The sequence below is a fragment of the Zootermopsis nevadensis genome, unplaced genomic scaffold (genome assembly GCF_977971745.1).
Source record: "Zootermopsis nevadensis isolate Lab colony 2312 unplaced genomic scaffold, Znev_1.0 Znev_ptg000009l, whole genome shotgun sequence".
Classification (NCBI taxonomy): Eukaryota; Metazoa; Arthropoda; class Insecta; order Blattodea; family Termopsidae; genus Zootermopsis; species Zootermopsis nevadensis.
In genome coordinates this window covers 7,076,226-7,101,676 of record NW_028259141.1, presented here as the reverse complement: position 1 = coordinate 7,101,676, position 25,451 = coordinate 7,076,226, and the positions used below count along the sequence as shown (strand labels likewise).

The following is a 25,451-nucleotide window of genomic DNA, read 5'->3' as shown; positions in this document are numbered from 1 at the left end:
GTTTTTGACCTATCAGTTCCTAGTCCTGTGGCAGAGCTCAGTTTGCATGCCCTCCATCGAAGAAGTGGTTATTTTTTGGATGAATTGTGTTTTGAGAGTGCGTAGGGTACGCTGTTTGTCGATCAGTGTCGCTGTATTGGCATTTTCTGTAGAATGATAATCCTGAGGATATGAATGAACTCTGGGTCACTGTTTGTTACAAAGAGAGGTTTTTTTTATAGAATTGCATTTAATTTCTTGAGGTGTCATCAAGTTTGAAATATTTACTAAGCACAAATTAATTATATTTTGCTGGATTGTCATTGTCATCATCATCTCTATTTCACAGAAATCAGGATTTTGTGTTTTCATTAACCAGTAAATTATGCAGGAACCACAGAGCTTGAAAGCCCAAGCTCTTAAATTAGGTTGTCGTAATCTGGCTGATGCTTAGGAGCTGATTTTCATGTGCATGTTACAAGATTGCACTACTATCGCAAAATATGTATTTTGAATACCTCTATCTTGCCACAGACAGAAATCTCTCTTATTTTATTATAATTTCGCAAGATGACATAGCATGATGGTTCTTGCATAGCCTGTAACACGTTTAAATGAGTTTAGGACGATGGCTGAGTTACTGGTTAATAGTGACACATAACAACAGTTGTGTTTGTTGATTATAACAGATATGTGTGTCATCAGAGGAAGTAAAATTGTGCTTGAATCCAAAAACCAGTTTTGAGTAAATCCTAAGTTAGCAGTTCCGGCAGGTGCTTTAAAATAACTGGAGTAAAAGATGAACTAATCATCCCCTGAAAAATGTGTTACAAGATCTTGGTGCCACTTCAACATATTGGTTTAAGCATTGATATGTGCGGTTGCATTTTTTTATACTGGCACTCTCCTCTGTAAAGAAAGGTAGGTTTATAGTATCAAGTGTGGATCCAGCCCTCATTCCAGTAACTTATGAACTTTGTTGACCAGTTCTTAAGCTAATGCAGTGAGGGTTAGACACACAGATTTACATGAAACTTGGTGTGGAGGCATGCCACTGGATTTTTATTTCCTATCGTCAGTAACATCATCAGTGTGAACTTCTGAGGTGGGTGCAGCATTAGTGACACATTTTAAGCGAAAAATGACTTTTCAAAGGTCACAGTTTTTAGATTGTAACATAACATGGTGGCAGTGCAAAATCTGTAGTTATATCCATTTGGTGATAGTAATAAGTGACAACTGCAACTAAGAATATGAAATTTTTAGGTTATGTCTTTTCAGGTTGAAGGAATTTGTATTGGTAGACATGCACAGATGTATACCATTAAGTTGTAAAATTATTAGTTGAGTTCTTCTGGTATCCTTAAAAGAGAAACCCATTTAAGGGAAGTGAGCATTGTAAATTGTTTCCAGAACTTCTTGTTTTGATTTAGATGATGTATGTGGATACCCATTGAACACGAATTTTGAAAGACTGATGTACGTTCTGTTGATGTTTTTAGGTTTCGCTGTAAAGAGATTCCAATTATTGTAAGTGAATAAGAGTTCTGGAAGTAATTGATGGAACATTGATTCAAATCTACATGTTCACCCTGCAAATTTTATTGGAAGAAGAGATGTAAAGAGTTTTAAAAGTATTGAATTCAGATATCCCTCAATGGCCTAACTTTCATTCTGAGTTTGACATTTTCAGCACCTTGTAAAGGGGGCAAGAACATGGATTTGCTAGAAAACCTTTTTCTTTGTAAGAAAATACCATCATAATTTCTTGCCATTCAGCTACGAGGCATTTTGTATTGTGCTGCTGTTAAATGCTGTTATTACTGGTACAGCAGATTCAGACAAAGTGGTTGCAGTTAATAAAAATACTACTATGTAACTTATTAAATGATATGTATATAGTGTTCTTTGCAGGTTCTAATTTTTTTCTTTAAGTTCTATTAAATGTTTGCAGATGTTTTAAAAATTACAAAACTTCAAGAAAGGAGTCGGGGATAAAAGTAGGACGTGTAGGACAACCTAAAATCTGATTATATTTTATGTGCTTTAGTTTGATATTTGTTTTACTATTATTTGATTTACAGTAAAATTTTAACACTTGTGCAGTATGGTCACTAATGTTATTGCATACAAGACTGTTCTGAAATTGGTGGCTGCAGTAATATTACAGTGCTCATATTATTGCATTGTTAAGACCAATACCTAATTGTTTTAAAACATTGTGATTGTTAATATCTTTCAGATGGAGGATAAAAAGATGCGTTCATATGCGGTGATTCCACCAATTCTTCTGGATGCTCGACAGAGGAGGGTGACATACGTTAACAACAATGGGCGCATTGAGGACTTCACTACAGAGTACAAAGAGCGCCAGCTGTTGAATGTTTGGACAGCGACAGAACATGATGTATTTAAAGAAAAGTATCTTCAGCATCCAAAAAATTTTGGTGTGATAAAAACGTACCTGGAACGGAAAAGTGTGTGTGATTGTGTCCAACATTATTATTTAAGTAAGAAGACTGAGAGCTATAAGCAGTTGCTTCGAAAGTCACGGCAGAGAACGCGGGCGAGTCGCAACAATCCTCATGGGAAACCATCAAATGCATCTCAGAATAATCTTGCGGATGTTCTTAGTGGTCCAACAGGTGTTACTACTCGGTTACAAAGAGAACAGCAACAAAAACAGGAGCAGCCTAATAGTAGTGCTTCAAACACTAATAACAGTGCTAGTGCTACTTCTGCCAGTACAGCTCTGACAACAGCAGCAACAGTGTCGACGTCCAGTTCCACCATCACTACCAACTCTACAACGCCGCCATCCAATGCCGTCACCTCAAATTCATCTACTTCCACAACCACTTCAGTATCTGCAATTACCACAGCCTCAGAACAGTCCCAACTGTCAGCGACAATAACAGCCACAACGTCAACGACAGCGACTACCACAAACTCGGCATCTTCGGTCACCGTGACGACAGTCGCTTCTTCGACAATAGTAGCATCGATATTAACTGTTTCTGTGACGTCATCAAGTCCTGTTATCTCCGTGTCAGCAACTGCCAGTGTGAATGTTGTGTCCAGTAGTTCTGTTAGTAACGGCAACAACAACAATAACAACAACAACAACAATAACAATAACAACAACCTCACACCTTCTAAGGATCAGCATCTACTCAATGACAAGGATGGTGTCGATAAAGAGAATAAGAATAACAGGTAAGGAAATAACTTTGTGTTATGTTGCATGTGTGCATATGGTAAATTTTGTAGTTGTTTCTTGTTTATTTTTGTTATTCTGTAGTTCTGTATCGCTGAGTTAAAGCAGTGTTGAATGAGTTAATCACAGAATTATTAAGCGTAATGGATGGAAGGTGATCATGCAAGGAAGAAGCAGTTATTACGTATTCTGAAGTACTACGCTTGTTTTTCGTAGGGCTTATTAATTATCTGCGGCCAGATTTGAATAGTGTATCTCTCGATGGCGAGTCAGACGCATTACTGATGTCTGTAAACGTATATAGTGGATTTTTGACCAGTTTAAACTTACGACATTCCGGTCACGGAAACTAGCAATGGCTGGGGGTTCGCCGTGCTGACCACACGTCACCCTATATCTGGTTGGATGATCGTTCACCTCTGCTTAGGCATGTAAACGTGAGGCCAGCAGCCAGCTAGTCGGCTTTGGCTCTCAGAGGGCTGTTACCCCACGGATTATTATAAACTTACGACATTACCATAACTTCAAAATCAGTCCAGTTTCATACAAATTTAGCTTTATTATAAAATTAAAGTCTTACTATATGTTATTTACTTGTTCATGAGCTGTGATGTAATTGTAAATTTAATTAGCACATTATAAGACATAATGTACTCACTGTCACGCTGATTAATTTTAATGTAAGTAGAATTGTCTTGCCATATGTTGGTGCTTGCTTTAACAAAGTTTTCCACGTGCTTAATGAAATTAGAATTTGAACAGCCAGTCTGTTCAATTTGTCACAATTATCTGTTGTGGTACATCTTCATTATCACAAGCATGTTGGTATTATGTGTGACAGAGAAATGTTACAGAACTGTCAGGAGTAATAATTTTACGTTCAGTGTACACCCAATTATTTGGGTTAATGGAATGTTATTTGTGATGTTCTTTAGAGTCACATGAACAGTGGAATACACTATATTTACATTTTTCTTGGGAATGCTGAGAAAGGGTATGCATTTTAAGAAAGTGTAATTTGCAGGAAATGCTGAAGTCCTAAGCTTATTATTATCTTCACCTTAGTGCCTCATTGGAATGCTCTGCAAATAATGTAGGCGAATTGCTAAGTAACGTACGGACATTTTTGTTACATGATTCCCAGACACTACTAATATATTGTATGATGTCGCAAGTTAAAATTATATTTTGAAACCTATCTTTGCGCAAGATAAGTAGTGTATTAACTTCTTTTAAAAATATGTGGTATTTTTCACATTGATTTGGATTTATTCCAATGACTTGATGATTTTTGGTTGTGGCATTCAGAATTGACCCTAATGCTGGAAACAGACAGGGTGGGGTCAAGGGAGAGGTTTTGGGGACAGTGAGCGATACGTTTCTAAAGTTCTTAAGAGAAAAAGTTTGGTGTGTTGCAGGAAGGAGAGGGTTAATGGAGGCATGTTTGGTGTATCTGCGTGGTTCTTGGGTTATTTAATGGTGTATTGGTTGCATAGTTTAATGACTGGGTATTCAAGTAATTTTAAATGATCCTAAATAGTGTTTATGTATTGGATGTAGAAATTAATATCCCCCCCCACACACACAGAGCCCTGGACTGGGCATGTGGATTAAAGTAAAGTATATGCGTTTTAACACTAGTGGTTAGATTTGGGATGAGATGTGTTTGTGATTATAAAGCTTTTTGGATTTTCCCAGGCACTCCCCTGGTCAGTTACAACCATTTAAAATTATGTGAATAGCCTGAAGTGAACACCAAGGGAGGTATTTTAGAGAAGTTACAAGTGTTCTGAACATGTTTTGAGAAAATTTTTAAAAATTTATTTGTGCATGGATGCTGTTTAAGTACAGTAGGGCCCCGCTTTTCGGTGCTCCGCTTTATGGCGATCCGCTAATACGGCGCTCAACAGCTGAGTCAGAGAAGTGCGTCCGGCGCCATTTTCTCGTCGCTGATTCAGTCTGTTTACAGCTTTTGTGCGCTCCGCGTCTCTCTGTATTTCTGGCAATTTTTCAGTTATTACAAACTGTATATTTATATAATATTTTTGTGTTACTACAGTGTAATTACAAAGACGTCTAAGGGTAGTAGCGATAAAAAGAGGAGTCGTAAGCCTCTTACTTTAAATGCCAAGTTAGAGATGATTAAACTTCGTGAACAAGGCATGTCTATGGCTTCCGAACCATCACCAAAACGAATAGGATTCGTTGAAGAGTCACATGATGAAGATGCGCCATCTCCTTCATCCTTCCTACTATAAGCATATCAATTTTCAAATTTATATTCACCAATCACTATAAGCTGAGGACAATGTGTGTATTACTGATATTCATTTAACTTTCATATCATTTTCTTAGGCCTAGCGCTATTGTGCACTTACTATATGATAGTGTAACATCTTATTAGGCTTTGATATGCATTTGCAAGTGAAATAAGGCAAAGATCCGCTTTTCGGCGATTTTCGCTTTACGGCGGGGGTCTGGTCCCTAACCCGCCGTATAAGCGGTGCCCTACTGTACATGTTTCTAATTTTCACTTCTTTGTTCATTACTACGCATCTGCTAAACAATTTTACCTAGGCGTACAACTAAATGTATAATGAGAAACAAGAAGCAATGAAGGAACATTTCCGGTTATATTCGTATGACATTATTTGAATGTAAAATTTGAAGTGGTGTTGCCCCTGACTTTTGTTCAGGGGGTTCCCAGTTTAGTTCTTGGGCGAAACCCTGACAGTTTTCTTCCTATCAGTTCTTCGCGATTAACGCCTGCAAGAGGACATCAAAACATCACGACCCATCTTTTTCCTTTACTTAACTGTAGTCTGAAGCATCTTTACAAATGTTTTTGCTGGAAATGTGTAAACTGGAGCTTCTTCCTGTCATTTTGGAATATGAAGTACTTTCTGCCTGAATGATCTGAAAACTTGTTTAAATTTGCCTATTATACCAAATATATAAATATCAGCTAAACACTACCTTAGGTGATGAAGCAATGAATAGCTAGCAATTTTTTAATTGATAAAAAGCAATAATTTTGTAGCCAGAAGAATACTGCGTTGTGCTCTTACACTAGCGTGAGTACTGTTCTGTAGGTGCATAATACAAAGGTGGAGGTTACGCAACTAGTTATGGTGTGAAGATTTCTGTCTTCTGTGTTCTTGCGCTGTGTAGTCTGGTCGATGTTTACCAACGTTTCAGCGGTTATACTGCCTCCTTCATCAGGGCGATGAAGTGTGTCTTTCCCATGTCAGCGTACTTCTAATTACTTGATATTAGAGCACTTGTAATTGTGTTAGAATGAAGTGGACCAAATAAACCTATGTAGAGGCTGTTCTTTTAAGAATTTTTTTGGTCTAGGATAACCAACAGTCTGGTGGTAGTGGTAGTGATTATGATGGTGATTATGTGAGAATCAGCTGTTTACATTTTTATTTTTTGTCATGCAGCAAGTTCGTGACGGCACATCAGTATAAATGGCTCACAGTGCTGAGTGGTGCATCGTACATTGTAATGTGGTTTTCGTAGTTTGAAAATGATTAGTCTGAAATGCAGTGCGATGTCAGCGGAAAGAGCAATCCATTTATTGGTTAAAGTTTGCATTTGAATGATCAAACATTGTTGTTCGGTTGGGAAGACATTAAGTAAATTGTTATGCAAATCATGTTATCCTGGTTTCCCCCTGCTGGTGAATCTCTGCTTCACATTCTGTATTTTATGAATTGCTTTAATGAATGTAAAAAAGTATTACATTTTTGACATAAAGATGATCTTACTAATGGATTTGCTGTGAATAGATGGAATTAATTCAATATTCCATAGTGGATTTCTTGATCACTTTAATGTGAATTATTTTTTTTCGTATGGTAACAGCAGTATTGGAACCAATTAATTATTGTAGTGGAAATGTTTGTCTGCGGGATTTTCAATTTAATGATTACTGTTGCCCTGCAACTTCCATTGAGCTCATTCGGAGAATCTGGCAGGATATTTGCTAATTAATACTAACAGATTTCAGTCATTCAATTATACTTTATGGAAGAAGCATTGAGTAACGGCTGGCTTGGAATCAGAGCTAAGCAGCCGAATTATACGACAAAATCAAAATGGGAACTTTTAAAAGGAGTAAGATTTTTATGTCTGACACTACAGAATAATTTTTTTAAAGATTATAATTAGTTTTGGATAAAATTAAACTTTATGTATGTATTTTTAATTTGAAATGTTGTTACCCAGTACAAATTAGATGGAAGATGGTGATTTTCATTTACAAATAGATTTGATTTATTTAAGCATTATAATGCAATCTCTTTTAACCAGCAACTTTTCATATGTGAATTACTGTTCGGTGAACTCGTAGTATGAAATCCAAACCAAGGTAACCTATTTTCTGCAGATTGCTTTTTCTTTGGGTTCATGATTGGAAGGTTTTGGTCAGTGAAGTGGAATACAATAGTGCCCGTCTGACAAATTAATTGCTACGTAGGAAAAGATTTGTTTTATTCAGTTTAAAGTATGCTTTTATGCTACAGAATTCTCAGTTTTAAGTTATAATAAAACTGAGTTGCCATGGATGTTCTGGAATCGGTGAACTGTCATTTCTTAACGTCCGGCATTTAAAGAAAAACAACAGTTCAACTCGATCTATTCTTATTTAGGTACACAACTTTGTAACAGACCCAGCGTGCATGATTATGCATTGACAAGACTTACCGCTTCCCAGATATTATTTTAGATGTTCTGGATATTAATGCCATGTCTTATGGGTACAATACTGGTACATCTTCTTCTTCTTCTATGGCTGTCTGGTCCGTATTTGGTCCATGGCCTCTGCAATTCTCCTCTTCCATTCGATCCTCTGTTAGGTCCGTCTGTCCGAGACTTTGATTGAGGTTTGGAAACATCTTCCTTTTTACGGTGCAAGGTTGTTAGCCTTGCAACCAACCCCCAACCTGGAGGACCAGGGTAACTGTCTTAGTCTGACCTCTCCCCCTCGATCAATGTGGCTAGGGAGGCCCTACCAGTAGCTCTTGGGGTCACTGAGGTACTCAAGCCCCACCGCCACGACAAGGTGCAGGTACCAATAAGTGGGACTGGTACATCCTCAGTGCACCGATAATACCGTACTTCCCAAATAGGATAGGAGCGTTTATAAGATGTATCTGTGTGTGTTCAGTTTGTAAATATTTATTGTAAGACACTTGATGCAGCTACCCTATTTGTCAAAGCTGGTTGTAATGGAGAAATTAATTTTGATTCAGTTTGGTGATGATGATATTTTGGTTTACAGTGAAGGAAAAATTGAGAACAAGAAGAAGGAGCGCAGAAAAGAGGAAAAGAAGAAAAAAGAGGAAGTGGAGACAAGTGATGAAGAATGTGCTGACACACAAGGTAAGCCCCTTTTACAATTAAACATAGAGAAATTTAATCTGATATTAGAATGACGGACTGGTTTGTAAGATTTCTCCACAGGGAATTTGGCAGTTGTTCTTAGGAATGGCGTAAATATCCGTGAAGGCTTTTGGGTGAGTAGAGGAGGTGTAGATCCTACTCGTTCTTGACCTCGTTACCGGTTGGGGGGGGGGGGGGGGGTGTCACACCATAATTGGCCTCAGAGCCAGTCTGGGCACAGAGGTCTGAAGAAGAATCCTCTGCCCTTTCTGGGATCAAACCCTTGTGCAGTTCATTGTCAGTCACTGTACTGATTGAGCTACCCTGACTCTTGAAGAGGTTATGAATGTTTTTAATTGTAAGTTATTTAGTCAAATTTACCTGTGCATTGTGTTTGTTCTGTGGGAAATATATTTTGATATGTTGCTGTAGTTTATGACTTGGTGTCTTTTAGCTTCACTTCACATTCTTGTTGTTTAACTGGAATATATTAGCAGTGTTTTATGTCGTTGAGATAGGAGTTGAAGAAGACTGGATTTTGTTGGCCCAGGACACGGTCCGGTGGAGGGCTTTGGTTAATTCGGTGATGAACCTTCGGGTTCAGTAAGCCATCTAATTAGTTTTATGTTGGATTTAAATTTGTCTGTTGTTTTACTGAAATTACAGGATGTGATAATGACTAAAAAATAATTATGCATTAAAAATCTGCTAAATCTAAGTTTATCAGAGACATAGAGAAATTTCAATTTTAGATGGTGTTTTGTTTCTTTGTGAGTGGCAATACGTGTGGTATGCTATGGTGGGTGTAGACTTCGTTGGTCTTGGTGGAGCTGGCGTTGGCGGCAGTCATAGCAGTATGACTAGTAGTAGTAGTAGTAGTAGTAATAGGAGTTAAGTGGGATTTTGAGATAATTAAATTTGTTTGCCCTTTCCTTCATATCAGGTTTAATTGCCATGCAAGTAGCTAGACAAACTAGAAGTTTTCTGGCAACTTTATTGAAGTTCCTAGACAAACTCTGGAATATTATATTTTGACTGTTTAGCAGCCTGATTGATCATTCAAAGCATTGTTTGGTATGTATGGAAATAATTGTGAACATGTATTCATATTAAGGTAATTTTGTATGGGGGGGGGACCTGCTTATGATGCAATTTTTGAAAACCTGATTTCAAATTTTGTTTTAAGCAGAAGTATAGGATTATCAGGTGGGAAATCTAGAGATTATGGTATTGATGAGGCAAGCCCATAGATTTATTAAACCTGAAATAATTTTTAATTAGGAAAATGTAGTTTACAGTGGTAACTATATAAATTGCACGAAACCTCTGGAAGAATATATTTCGATTGAAATAAATGAGAAGCACAATATTGGCCCTTCGGAGAATATTTTTGTTTTTTGTTTTTTATTTTTGCAGTATCCTACAATTTCAGCTAAAAATGTGCTACTGAAATCAATAATTTTTGAGATTTAATTTCATTGTTTCTGTTGCCAGCGCAGTGGCCACGCGGTCTGAGGCACGGACCTCGTGCGCCTGGCCGCTGCGACCGCGGGTTCGACTCCCACTCAAGGCATGGATGTTTGCAGATAGGGCTGATCACTCATGCAAAGGAGTTCTACCAATGTAAAAAAAAAGATCAATCATAAACCTCCAAGAGAGGTAAAACGCAGACCCTGCAAATGCGGGACAAATGCGAATGAAGAAAAGAAATTTCATTGTTTATGTCGGTCATCCGAGTATGACCACCATTTGCACAACATTTAGTGCACTGCAGTTATGTTTGCTTTGAGTTACACTTAACCTTGTTATGTTGGTATACCAAGACAACAATGCCGAGTAAAGAAATGACTAATACAAATCTTCCAGTTGTCATCATCTAATTGGATGGGGAGATTTGTATAAACATGAATATTAAATTTTGTGTAATTTACCTAATACTGTTAAGCAATGACCATTAATTTTGGATTTGATTTTATGTTTGATTACATTCAACGAACACTAAAAGTTGCAGGAAGTCTGTTATAGACGTAACGGATTGACTGCCAATAACATTACGTTAGGAATCACAATGGAAGTTTAACAAATTGGAATTCTCATTGAGGGGTTTACAGAATGATAGGTAACTTTGTATCGCAGAATTTTAGGTTTAGATTTTTATTTCTGAGCTACAGGATTCTGTTGACCATATCGCTTTCACATATTCACAAGTTTGCTGCACATAAGCGTACGATATTTAATACAATATTGTTGAGCAAATAGAAATTAAAGATTTCTGATCATCACTTTATTGAAGTCAAATAATATTTTCTGGTGAGTGGTTACAGTTCTGTCAGCCATAGTCTAGCTAACATTATTTGTTCACGTGGAAGGTTTCATGGACGAAGGAATGAATTGTTGTTGTAGAGAATTCCTGTCACAGGAACTTGACGGAATAGAAATGCAATTTGGAAAATCAAAATATATGTTGTTCTGCGATTCACAGTCGTTTCATTTACCCATCAGCCGACTTCACACAGACGTCGCTGTCTGAGATTGTGAACACGATTCTTCACTTCCGACAACGGATTCACTTTCTTCGTTAGCGTGACACATTTTCCGATGCTTGTGAACAAAATAGTAACTTGGGAATTTGGAGCCACATGTTTTGCACGGGTAATACTGCACGTTCATGTCAAGAAGACGCACTTCACGACGCACAGCCCCACTTCCATTTGCCTTATCCTTCTCAGAACCAACAACCTTACACACATCTACACCTTTATTGGTCCCAAGTCTTTCTGCTAGTCGTGAAACGTCAATCGTCACCGGATTGATGTGGCGTCGAGCATGTTTCTGATAGCAGTAATGGCTTTTGAATGTGTGGTTGCAGTACAGGCAAGTGTAAACAGTCTCTAGGCTACCACCAACTCTCTCGCTCGTGACCGAAGCCGATGAAGAAGACGTGTTTCCATCACTGAGGTTTGCTGCAGAACTTGCTTCTTTGATGGAGTTATTTCTGTCGGTGGCTTGAAGTTCAGACGTGTTACTAATTATATTTTTGTCTTCTGAATTTGTCGCTGTTCCTTCTGCTTCCCCATCATCACATTCACTAAGATTCATTACTGATTGTTGCTTTGGTATTGTGTTTTGCTGTGTTTCACTTTTTGTGTGTTCATTACTGACTTCGGTTGACATTAATCGTTGATCTGCGTTCCCGTTTATTTTAGTTTCTTCTTTGAGTTCTGTTTGTGGATGTGAAAGACTTGTGTTTGAAGCTGTAGGTTTGTGAATGTGTGAAACAGTCCCCAGTTCCTGATTATTTTGTAGAGGTGGTTCAAGGGGTGGATTATGCCTTGAGGAATTTCCTTCTGGAGAATCACCAGCAAGGATGTCATCGAGAGTAAGTCCATAGTTGTCGTTGAGTACTCGATGAAAGCGCACGGGACCATCGCAGCATGCCACATCAATGATGACTTTACTGTTGCTGCTGTTTGTGGTTCCATGGGCACCGGAGTCATTGGATTGCTGTTTCTTGCATGCTGTTATTTTAGAAGACTGTTGATATTTCTTCTGAGGTAGTTGTTGATGTTGACTTCGTTCTTTTCTCGATTTGTGTTTGTCTGCTGGAGGGTCGTTCACGTTATGATCGTCTGAAGAAAATGAAGTTCCGGAAAGACACGGCGATACGCTGGATGGCGTCGATGGAGATGCATCGTGAAAGAAGATGGTCCTTCGACTAGTCGATGTGGATGGTATAGCTAGCGGTGATCTTGGGCGTTGTCTCGTGTTGTTTCCAGTGGGTTGTGGCGATGGAGGTTGGGCACAGAAGTCAGATGGAGGAGGTTGTAATAATTTTAATGGCTCGTGATTCTCTTGGCTTCCTACTATATTTAGAGACATTGATGTTGGGAGGACTGACCTGAAAGGAGAGTTGTCTGCCGATGGGAGCATTAGTTGAGGTGGTTGAGGCGTTGGCAATGTATGGTGATACGTCGGAGGTGGCCAGAAGGGTGCTGGTGGGGGCGGGGGAGGTGGTAAGTTACCAAGACCGAGCAGAATTGGTAACATTTTCCGACTAGGGATAGGTTTCACCAACGTGGGCAGGGAAGTGGGGGATGGGGGATGTCTTGAAAGCGAGGATTGTGTTTGTGGTTGTTGATTTTGAACAAGGAAGGCTCTGCAGAGGTCCAGAGCTCTTGGCATATGAAGCAGATGCGTTGCTAGCAGAACACCGTAGATGTTATCGTGCGTTACGTCTAGATAACCTGTGTACATGAAGGTAAGGAGTGGAGCGAAGGCTTCAGGACTGACGTTAGGGACAGCAATGGTTATGGTATTGGAGCTTCCGGAAGTTGCTGCAGTAAGAAGGGCCTTGAGGTAGCCGCTGTGAGACGCCAAGACGACACGATGGGCCGCGAACTGATGGGTAGAAGCAGGTCTCGGCGGTGAAGTAGGACGGACAGCGCCACTGTTACCGCCGACGTTGATGATGACATCCGGTGGCGCGGCTAGGGTGGCGGCAGCCACTGCGTCTCTCATCAGCCAAGCGCGGTACAAGGAATACATCCTAGGTTGCGCACAAGATCACGTATAACCAAGTTCACACTTTGATACTAAAATTCTTTTTAATTCTCTCTCACGAATTTACGACATGATTACGTGACTTATTATTTCTTTTTAAAGGTTATCGTCTGGTATTTATAATCCTCAGTTTAAAGGTCTGACCGTTGCAGCGGCAATTAATTTGAACACAGCCACACGAATGCTCGATATGTACATGGTAAACTCTACGTATGTACGAAGATTGAACTGCAGGGATTAATGAATCACATCGTGTGAGGTCTGTTTGCTTTCACACGTGCTTTACATCGTAACTGATTTATTAACTGGTACTAATTCTATGAGCGGAATTGTCCGTCTCAGAATTTCAAATTACGATAATGACCCATGCAGGTTGCGTGATGTCTGATGACGTACTGAATCACAAGTGTTCGAATGTACATCCACGTTGTACTGGGCAATGCAACATATACATGACATTTGTTTCAGGGTTGTGGGAGTGTTCTGGAAGGGTACTGAAGGGGCGGAAGGGAAATGAAGATAGTTATGATGAACTTGTTAACCGACGCCCGCCGCGCAGCCACATTGGTTATTCACTTTATCACGTGCTAGAAAGCGATGATTTTGATTGGCGTTAGGAGGAGGGGCTTGATACGCACCCAGTACAAACATTGGAACTTCTCAACCACTCATAACGATCTTTAGGTTTGACAAGCAGAATTTTAGTGGAAAGGGATAAAAATAGGGAAAAAATTCAGATTTATAAAATCTCAACGGAGTCCCGGATGAAAGGTATGAGTAGGCCCTCCTTAACAGTTTTAGAAATTTGTTTCTGTTTTGAAACAATGCGGAATGGGATTTTGTATTTTCAACGTTCTGGATTCAGTTTCTGTTTTTTTTTGGTAATTTGTGACGTATTTTTTTCAGTTCCCACCCATTTCTTAGTTATCTACGCACTACCATTTTCTTTTAATAATAAACACTGTAAAGTTCAGTCTAAGACGTAAATTTGTATCACACGGTCTACCATCTTTAGGTTACTGTGAACAAAATGGCTACACTGCAGTGTAAATATTAGGCCATCGTAAATAACCGTTATTTAAGTCCGGTGATAGAACGTGATTGAATGTAGAGCAGTTTCTTATGGTAATGATTGAATTAGCTAAACTGTATAGACATGAAAGGTAAACATTTATATTCGTTATTATTGAAAACTGAGCGACTTGTAGGAAGGATTTTAATGTAGGTCACGTAGATTAGATTGGCTTAGTACATTAATCTAAATACTGTTGAGCTAGTCTGCATATTATTCTCCTTTGTGTAAGAAATTGAGTGCAGTGAGTTCCCCTTAGTTTTGTCTTCTTTCGTTCGTGTAAATTTGGCGCGATTTCTTAACTTACGACGAGTTGAATTCGAAGCAAACTAAAATCACAAGCGTGGAAGTGTCCAGATAACATTTTCTTCTAACTATGTTAGGCAGAGTCCTTGTGAAGCCAGCAGTCGGTCAGCTGTTCAAGAAATTCTCTCCTTCTTACTGGAATCCAAAGGTCATTCATTATAGTATTTGCAAGGCCCGACACAGGTCTCGATCCTGAACCATTTGAATCTAGTCCCCAATCTTACGTCAGGTCTTAGGTGTTCAATTAATTTGCTAATCACTTTGCCCATTTATGGTGGAAGACAAATGTTGATTGGGCTTGTTGAGTTTCAGTCGTTCTGGATGTAAAATTAACAATTCTGCGTTAACTGCAGGCGAATACAGTAGATCGCCGATTACCGGGGCTTAATTATTCGTGGTCTGAAATTGTCTCTAGTAGAGTATGTGAATAAGCATTATTATTTCCTATTCTGATTTCATAGATGGTAATAATTCTAATAAAATATAATCCGCGCCTCTGCTTTCCCCAGTTACCACTGATAATAAGTGATTTACTGGACGTAGCTTGTTCTGAGCGCCTCTTCACAGTTTATAATCAATAATCAAGAAATAATCTCCATTAATCTGATATGTATTTCGTAATATTGGCCTTTGCCTGCTTTGAAGATGGAGACTTTGAGGTAAGAAGCATATTGTATTTTATATACAGGGTGATCACAAATGATTCGGGACGTTTAAGATATTTATTTAAAAAGATTAAACGCGTAGCCTGACAGAAATGAAACGTCTTCCAATGCAAGTCGAAATTCAAAATGTTTTTGACATCCGGGAGAAGTGACGTAATTAAAACGAAGGCTGCTACTAGCGCAGTTGTTGACATGACGGCAAAATGGCGACTCAACTCGAGAAAGCGAATTGAATTTGTGCATGGAATGTTTTTTGTGAACTTTCTCCGAAAACCCCGTTGAAGAGTGGTCACAGGTTTTGTGGAATGGAACTAAAATACACAGAACGCTTTCTTGGGATGCATGCAGAATGTTAAGATGCAAAAAAATAACGCATGTTCGCATATTAAAAATATCAATACGTTTACTCAGTTTAAAGTGTCAATAAATTTCTTAGACGGAAAGTAGAGTTTTGCTTTTAGTAGTATATTCCATTTTTGGTACAATGTTTTTGTTGGATGAAGGTTGTGTATTTCATTATTTTTAAACAAAAATTTATGTAAATATGTCGAAGATGTTACGATATTGCTTTAAAGATAGCGTCTCACACGGACTGATGTAGGTATTATAATAACGCAAACTATTTACTGGGAGATGTAGGTCGACGATAATGTATTATCAGGTGATTGGTATTGTTGGGGGAAGTGATATCGGTCCACTTTGTTGTGGCTGTAGATGAAGTCCACACGAAGCGGTTTCAGCTGAGCCACACAGGGAGAATTATGGACAGGATTTTCTGTCTTGATAATTTTTGTGGGGTCATAGTTTGAACGCGTGTGGAGGGTTTCTCAGCGCTGACTCCGAACGTCGTATTTGCGGAGGTGTCTTGGAGGCTTCTCTATTCCTTATTAATTTGTTTCGTCAAGAGCAAGCTATTTGCTGTATTAAAACCTCTGTAACAGTGTATTTTACTTTAACTTTTAAAATATAAAACATATGAAATATTAAATAAACATTAGCGACGGAAAACGAGGTTTCGTCTGTAGTAATGAAATTAAAATATGCTACGAATGAACCTGTAGTATGCTTCAAGTTTTTGCTGTTTCGTTTTCTGCAACGAAAAATAAGTAGAAGAACTCTGTGATTTAATTAAATGAACCGTAGAGTAAACGGAATGCAGGGCTTTGCTTCTGATGTACATAGACGGCCCACTCCAACCGAGAGGCTTCGCGTTTTCTCTGAATAATTGCCATGGGAAAAATTCTACTAGAATCCTTCAAGGAAAGGCAGTCAAAGTTTTTATTTTCCAGGCGTTTCACAAGAGACTTAGACGGTAAAGTTGAAAGTTTAAGTTGTTATTAATAGAATTGAGTGGGCGTTGTAATAATGTGTTCAGAATAGATGCTGGATTTCGCGTCTTTTTGTTCGTGACGTTCATTTTAAAAAGAGGTGACTGTCTACTGGGACGTTGCGCGGTGTAGTCTGGTAAAGTTTACCGACGTTTCAGAGTTGCTTGTTGCCTTTATCATCAGGGAAGCAACATGTCTGAAACGTCGGTATACTTCTAATACTACACGGCGTAACATATCGGAGGATAGCCATATTTATATTCGCTTCCGTGAGAACCTGAAATCTTACCATGTTCAAAATAGATCTGAATTTGAGTGCTCCTGAAAATAGGAGATGGTGTCTTTTGAATCCCACAACTCTGTGGAAGACTTCTTTAAAACAGAACCAGCTTAGGCGGCGATTTATGTAGTGGAACGGTTGTCAGCACTGTAAACGTTTTGCTGTTGTTTTGTTGGGCATAACAATTATGGAGCGATATATACGGAACAATGCATTATGGGTATTATGGGGATGCATTCACGAAGATGATTGCGCTGGGAGAAAGGAGAAACAGACAGGCGTCGAGCGGAACTGGCATAAACCTCATGGGACCAGTCTTGGAAAATGTCTGCAGTGTCTGCTTCTTTCCGTCGCATTTAGAGGCAGGCTCGGGGCGAACTGGCGAAATAGATCTGACGGAAGATTAGTCTGGGCTGTTCTGACTTGGTTTATGCGTGTCTGTGGTCCCCCGGTGAATTACAGAATAAAAGCACTTGAGTTTTTTGTGCATTGACTAAATTTGGACTGTGTTTCGTTTCGTTTTCTATCCGTTTGTGCGTACAAGTTGAAAATGTTGTCCCCCCTTTTTTTTGCCTTCGTAATTATTCGGTTGCTTATGTGACGATTCTGTTACCAAGCGATTGGACAAAACCACCCCCGTCTATGCCCACTGTAAATGAATATCAGTCTAAGGCCTTATTGAAAATGTAACCTGACATCTTGATTTGGAAAACAGTAATATTTGTGAACAGAAGCTAGTAAAGCGAGGTCAAAGTGGCGGCCTGCGGGCCACATCCGGCCCGAGATGACCTATAACGAGGGCGGAGATATTTTTGTTAATTTGTTACTAGTTACTGGAAGTTTATTTATCTTGTATACTCCGAGGTATTTTTTTTTAAAAATGTCTTGTTTCCTATCTCGTCTGTCGGTTCACGTCCAAGTACCACACATCCCGTTGACTTTAAAACCCTAGAGTTAAATGAAAGTTTTCAAGGAAAAAATTTCTAGGTGAAAGTTCATGCAGGAACAAATTTGAATAGTAAAGTGTATAGTAATTTGTGTACGTTTTAGTAAAATGTATATTTGAGCGTATAATGTGGTAATTTGAAGTTTTTGGATGAGTGTTGTTAAAGATAACGAAAATTGTCTTTTAGTTTTTAAAAATCGTGTCAGTAGCTGTTTTTTGGCTCTTGGTGTCTAACGGGAAGACAATTCTCAGCCCCGGGGAAGAAAAAATTTGGACCTGGATTAATATAAAGGAGCTTAAAATCATTCCGCTTATTATGGATCGAAAGGACAATCGGACCAATTTGAACAATTCACTCTCTCTTTTAAATCGTATTTTAGCACGTCCATAATTAGTAGTGAAGTTGAAGAACATTGTTTTATGTTTTTATAAAAGAATAGGCTTTTTAATCGGGTGTTCTTCGCTATTGTAACGCAGTTTTAAAATATATAGTGTGATGATAAAATTGCGTCATATTGTGATAAATATATATTTGTTTGTTTAAATCGCCAGTCTAATCACAATAAAATTCCTATTAAATATTAAAATATTACCATAATTAACATTTAAATATTAAAATTAAATCATTTAATATATTTTAAATACTTAAATGTTAATTATGGTAATATTTAAAAGGAATTTTATTGTGATTAGACTGACGATTTAAACAAATAAATATGTAGTGTGTTTATTACCGGGTTATGAAGATGAAGAGACGATAGATGTTACGAAATCTTTTTTAGACTTCTTTCCTTAGGAAGAAAGAGAAAAAAGCTTTGTACTCTTATGAATATTACGTTCCCACCTGAATACGTTTTGAATCAACTAGTCAGTTTTCATATGCATGAGGAGGAGTTTGTTAAGTTAAACAGCAAATTTCTTAGTGTTCACAGCAACGCAGTATGGGATTATGAACTATATAAATTAAAAATAAGCATGTGACGTAACATTTCTGTAGTCAAAGTGAAGTTGATCCGAGTGTGTGCTATATATTCACGAGAAAGGTTGACTCGCTGAGCTAGCCGCTACAGCTTTAGGGCAGGAAAGCCTTTGGTAGTCTCTTTCTGGCCAATTAAGCCGCCAGGGGGTATCATCGTGTTGAAAACAAAACGGCATAAAATATAAATCGCAATTACTGACTGTGTAAGAGGATTTTGTGTGTGTCCATGTTTTGCATAGAAGGGGGAGAAAGTCTGATGTGCATAAGGGGATGAGTGAAGGAGGTTTGCGGCTAGAAGGGAAAATGCAGACGGTCGGAAGGGTAGGTAGGTAACGGGAGACCGAAAAACGTGTGTGTGTGTATATATATATATACACACACACACACACACATATATATATATATATATATATATATATATATATATATATATATATAATAAAAGAGGTTTCTGGTTTGGCGAAGTTTACTTAAGAATAGATGCAATTTAAATAAAAGGTTTCCACATGTGTCTGGGGGCACGTAGTCGTGCTGTGTGAACCCATCTGTGGCTCTGTAGCTGAAGTATGAATTGCGTGGATTGTGTGCTTAACGTGAATCCACTCAAGACTGAAAAAGTTAGCGTTAGATCATGCAAGTGTTCTCGCTTTGTGCTTGGTACGTATACCTCCGTATCCAAACACGTAACTTTTGACAGTTACGTTATATTCTCTGAAGATGGCTGGATTCTGAACTGTTGCGCCATGCACCAAGCATGTCTGAAACGTCGGTAGACTTCTACCAGACTACACGGCGTAACGACCCAGAAGACAGCCATCATACGCGCAGCGGTGAGAACCTGGAAGAAGTCTTCTGCTCTTCGTGGTTCATTGATACTGAGTACACTGCGTCGTTTGCCATCTGCAGACAGGTCACTCGCTGCAAGTCCCTCAAGTACGTGGCTGACAACGCTGAACCACAATAGTAACACGGAAGACATTTTTGACGTAAATACGTCTATATTTTCGGGTCAGTGTCATTCGGCAAAAAGTGAAACGAAAAAGTGTAACTGCATTGTTATGTTACCAAGGAAACGTCAATTGTTAACTCGGCATTGTTGTTACCTAGGAAACGTTACATTACTCGGCATTGTTGTTACCTATAAAACATTTCATTTCATTACATTACTTTACATTACATTCAGCTACCACAGACACATCTTAAGCGTAACTAATTCAAGTTAAATAAGCAAAGTCTTAATCAAACTTATCTCAATTGTAAAACATGTATAAAGGAAATATTTAGAATAAAGCCAATATATAAACTTCCTTTCCGTCTAATTCTCCGGAACCGTGGTTCCACTATCACTTTTTTTTTCAAAGTGTTAGCCGGGCTAATAAGGTTAACAAAACATGAACGCTTTGTTCTTGATCGTGATGGTGGAAGAAGTATGTTTTTTCCGATACGTTGGTAATTCCTTGTAAGACTCAGAAAACCGCAGCGTGGACCCTGACCGCCATGACAGCCTGAAATCTGATACGCTAACCTCAATTTTGGCGGAGGAATTTTCTTCACCTCTGTGATTGCGTGTCGCAGTGGCTTGGTAACCAGAGCCTCGTTTGCGAAGTTAGAGCGCGTCATATGAAGCTGACGTTGGAATTGAAATGGAATACGCCTTACGAGACAGTTTACTTCCCACAAGAACGTTTTAGTGCATACTCAGTAAATATTAAAGTAAAACAGTGTGGTCATGGCATTAGTTACATTTAATTGTGTAATACAAACTTTCTTACTGAACACGTCGCTTAATGTCATTGAGTTGTAACGTCAGTCGCTGTGTAGAATGTGCATTTTTTTGTGTGTGCCAGAGGAATTCACGAGTATTTTGACATTGGTTAGTGGGAGGTTTTTTAGCTGTTACATTGTTCTCCATTGACGTAGATCTACTTTTTGTTCTTGTGGTCATGAGTTTTCTTTTGACCGCGTCTGTTTGAGCAGGAAGGAGTGCCCTGAAGTCAAAAAGATGAGTTGCCCTATAATTACGTTTATGCTACTCAAAGAGGGAGCCTGAATGAAACAGGCGAATGAAGTTGAGTGAAAACGGGACCAAAAGTGGGGAAAGGGGAACGCAGAAGGAATAGAGTAATGGAAAGAGGGCAAACTTTATATTTCATTACGAAATACGCCATGAGTCATGTTTATTGTCGATTAAAACGCATGATTAAAGCCATTTAATTAGGCCACCGTAACTCATCTTAACACAGCTCATTTTCAGAGGATTTGAAAGAAGCAGTGCAATTTGAGGGAACTGATTTTAGAGCAAATAAATGATACGCTCTGTTCATGTGGCGTATGAATAATTGATATGTAGCTTATTTGTTCCTCTCGGCGAAGGGACAGAGGCATGTCAAACATTTTAGATGATTGAAGCTGTAATTTCTTCGAAACTGGGGAGCTTTTTATTATTATTTGTTATGTCTTTCGCACCAGATGTACGAGCTGAACTTCCGCACGGAAGGATACAGAAACGAAATGTCATTTGTCACTGACTTAGATTTGAGATTACTTCATAAATATGTATGTTATAGGTACTTCATAATTTGATAGAACGTATTCAAATTATAACCGAAAATCTATTCAACTGGCTAACTCGTCGAATCGATAGACGCTTCGGAAGTCGGAATGTAAATTTGCGTACGTCGAGCTGTTTCAGAAAGTGGCAGAACGTGCGTTCGGGATTTATAAACTTTGTTAGCCGTACTGAGTAACTCGGTAAGATAATATATTTTCAAAAATGGATGGATGTATGGGAGTTAATATTAATTGTGGGATCCCATGTCTTACCTTTATCCCCATGACATATTTCACAATTTTGTTTTGATTTGTATGAAATAAACCACAGAGTGTAATTTGTTGATTTCATAAATATTTACGGACTGTCGTCGGGTAGGAATCTTTCTTACTTGAAATCTTAGAATTCGCGTGATGCTGTACCAGTAGTAAGAACAGTATGAAGGTAAAGATGGTAAAATGAAGTCTTGTTTTGCCTATAATTTCAGATGCAAACTTCATTTCCAGGACACTGAAAATAAAACACCCGAAGAAGGTAGACCGTGTCAAAAAGTTACACCATACGTCAGTAAGTTTGTTTTATAGGGCTATTAGACATTTGTGACGCAGACTTGTCATTTTGGTAGTAATTATGTGAATACGTACGTGTAATGTACGTCTTCTTGGGTAGGTTGCCTCAAATTTTGTACTTGGCAGCGTGTTACAGATGTGATAATGATTCTTTAGAATTCAAATCATTACGCCAACATAACAGAAGTCTGTTTATTTGGATTTAAAATTCCTAAATAGAAAGGAATTTTAAACTGAGCGAAAAGCTAAGTTATTAAATTGGCTTTTGATTTCGGTCCTTACGAATAGAACCTTCTTCTTCTTTTGTTGTTTGTGTTGGTGGAGGAAATCTTGTGCAGAGTGCTTTTTTTCCCCTTAGTTCGCTTTTTATATCGCTCTTCGTTTGTCTTCATTGTTGGTACTGAAAGAACAATACGGAACGAGGAACGAGTGGTTTCGTTTGAGTAACGATTGTACAGCTTTAACCGAAAGATGGGTCGTTTTTTTTAGTGTGCCTCTAAGTCCCTTGGGGCCGCGGGAAGCACTTGTGGTTGGTTGAATGAAAGAGTGGGCTGGGGAGTGTTTGTACATTTTGAAAGAAGTCCTATCATGACGATAACTGTGGAAAGTGGGGGGGGGGGGGGGGGGGAGGGCTTACCTTATTCTGTTCAGTTAATTTGAGAAAAAGACTTACTCCCTACCCTACCGTTTGTTTTGGAATTCGTTAAGTGATATTGCTTTTCTTCTAATGAGCAATATGGCTGTTGTATGCATATGAAATTAATATAGCAGTTTTGAAGACGACAGTCCTCTTATTTCTCTGCATAAAGTTATAAGTTCAAGCAAGCAGTACGAATTGATATTCAGACTAGCATAATTGAAATAATGCGTAAGATGTGTCTTGGTTCTCAGTCGCAGAAAACTCAAGAGGCTCCTTTTAGACGTAACGAATTGGTTATCACACTTCGAGAGTTGATATTTTTACCCGAGAATTAGCAAATCCAAGTAAAATTAAATTCGGTTATAGGATGTCGACACGAGAGATTCAGAACAACTTCGTTTAATCCCGATAAGAACGTAAAGGTTTTGTGTCCACACGCTTGATTAAGCATCGTGCCATGAAGACGTATGGGGGAGTAGAGATTGCTCCAGGGAATCTTAACCTCCGCAGGATATGAGTGAGTGATGAGCTTAAAGCCCCGGCCGCTTTATCCCCGAGGAAATAGCTCCGATATCCATTGTGTTGGCCAGTCACGACCGAAAAGAGCACCATCGTTTTTTGTTATAAAATTGAAACATTTCTGCCAGATACATTTTGAAGTGTAGAATCAGAGCTTGCCTTTGTTCCTAAAGCATACTTTAATTTAACTTCTGAAGAAGACTTTAATAGTAAATTTGAAATCAGTTCAGCTTGAGGATTTGTAAATGCTGACAGACTGCAGTGCAGGGATTATGCACTTTCGCGAAGCGCTCTTAAGAGGGGTGGGGGTGGGGGGTTATGCAGCGGGTGAAATAAATGATCATACTGAACACAGCGAAACTCGCTTGAACATGTTATTCACTTCCACTGTCACTCGTACGTAACATAAGGGCGTATCACGCATTCGATTTTGTAATTGTTGTCACATGAACGGTCGAATTGAAACGTCTACACTGCGATAAAATCCGGGAGACAAGAATTCACATGTAAGATTTGAGGTTTTCACAGTGATGAGTATGAAGATTTCTGTCTTCATCGCCCTGAAGACGGAGGAGTATGACCTCTGAAACGTTGGTTAACATCGACCAGACTACACAGCGCAACAACCCAGAAGACAGAAATCTTAATACTCATCGCCCTGATGACGGAGGCAGTATGACCTCTGAAACGTTGGTTAACATCGACCAGACTACACAGCGCAACAACCCAGAAGACGGAAATCTTAATACTCATCGCCCTGATGACGGAGGCAGTATGACCTCTGAAACGTTGGTTAACATCGACCAGACTACACAGCGCAACAACCCAGAAGACAGAAATCTTCATACTCATCGCCCTGATGACGGAGGCAGTATGACCTCTGAAACGTTGGTTAACATCGACCAGACTACACAGCGCAACAACCCAGAAGACGGAAATTTAAGAATTCACATGTGTGCAGTTAATTTTTTAAAACTGAGACGTAATTCTGCATTGAAATATTACTTGTTTCAAACTAAGTGTAGTCAAATTATTGTAAGAAAGTATTACTGTTTTGTTACGGACATTTCGTGAGGGTTTAAACCGAAAAATTTCCTTCCGTTTACCAAGGCACTGGTACCAGACGATGGTAAGTAAGACTGCGAAATGGCTGAGCTATGGCAACGAAGTCATTTAGCGACCTTTCGTACCCATTTGTGTAATTACCACTTGCTTGGGACGTAGCTGGAAGCCACATCTAGTCTCCATATCGGAGCACCCGGGCCGAAATAAGCGCGCACATGCACAGAACACCACACACATTGTTAACGGAATATGATATGAGCATTTTGCAATGAGTGGCGATCTATTATGCAGCAGATACACAGGCGTTTATGCTGTAGGTTCGCGTACTTGGCCAATTGGGGGATATCTGTACCACGGCTACGTGCAGTGGAGGGCGGACTTAACTCTGACTGTCTAATCTCGCAATAATTAATTGCATATTTTAAGCTGCGAACGGCTGTCGACTTCGGTCTGTACCTTTATTTTAGAACCAGATTTTATCAACATTCTGAAGATGTATTTTATCTGACGTAGGTTAACATAATAACAAGAAAAACGCGGGTTGTGATAAATCTGTTGTTTACTTTTGTCGCGTGTAGAATTTAAGATTGTGTTGTTCTGTGTAATGTTGATTAGCTTAGATTTGTATCTGCAGTGAATGAATATAAGGCTGATTATATGTTCAAATCCTTATTTACAAAGTATGTGTACTTAAAATTTGGGTGCATTCTTCCAGGTTTGTTTTGGATATAAATTGTTTCTTGTTTGTATTTTTTACCAGTAGGCTGTTATTTTATTTCTATCATAGAAACGTTGGTTTTTTGCAAAATCTATTTGTGTCAAGAAACACCCAGTGTCAATGAGTAGCTGTAACAGAGTTTGATTTCATTATTGAATGGACGACAATGCTTGTTCTGTCATTCGTGCGTGTCACGTGACATTTGAAGTGTTTGGTTGTTTTACTAAAACTCTCGTCCTGTTCTCTGTTTTTATTAGAGACCATTGCGGGAGTGAGTGTTTCCGAACAGAGGTGTAATTTTATTTGTGTGATTGTGTAATAAATGCTTCGGTGGGTAAATGTGCAAATTCGTCTTCTGTGTACATTGGCATGTCACGCATTTATCCAAGAAATGTTTTTATTGAAGTCCACGAATTATGGGAAAAAAATAACTGCGTTACTAGATTTATGTAATTGTACGGAATATCTCGGTGGAATATGAATTGACTACGGCGGGTGGAAGGAGGTGGGAAGATGAATCGATGGTTTGTCGACTTGGTAAGCAGTGTTCTTTCTTCCAGATAGTCGTTCATTAGATGTACAGGAATAGTCTGTATGTTTTACGAAATTAAGGTCTGTTTATCGACGTAGGTTAGAGGAATTTTATGTCTTGAGGTTAATGATGTAGGA

The 25,451-nt window shown here is 38.7% G+C and overlaps 2 protein-coding genes across 4 annotated transcripts in view; one reads left to right on the top strand and one right to left on the bottom strand.

Moving 5' to 3' along the window:
* The window catches only part of Smr (nuclear receptor corepressor smrter), a 182,436-nt gene that overhangs the window by 126,460 nt on the left and 30,525 nt on the right, over positions 1 to 25,451 (top strand). For all 3 annotated transcript variants that reach the window (XM_087345662.1, XM_087345661.1, XM_022057929.2), the window contains 2 exons: positions 2,222 to 3,195; positions 8,484 to 8,584. In XM_087345662.1, the coding sequence (XP_087201788.1) occupies positions 2,222 to 3,195; positions 8,484 to 8,584 (1,075 nt within the window). The remainder of the gene's footprint in view (positions 1 to 2,221; positions 3,196 to 8,483; positions 8,585 to 25,451) is intronic.
* Positions 10,729 to 13,743, bottom strand: LOC110826881 (uncharacterized). Its single transcript, XM_022057965.2, has one exon. It carries the CDS (start codon positions 13,127 to 13,129, stop codon positions 11,093 to 11,095), a length of 2,037 nt encoding a protein of 678 aa, XP_021913657.2. The 5' UTR covers positions 13,130 to 13,743; the 3' UTR covers positions 10,729 to 11,092.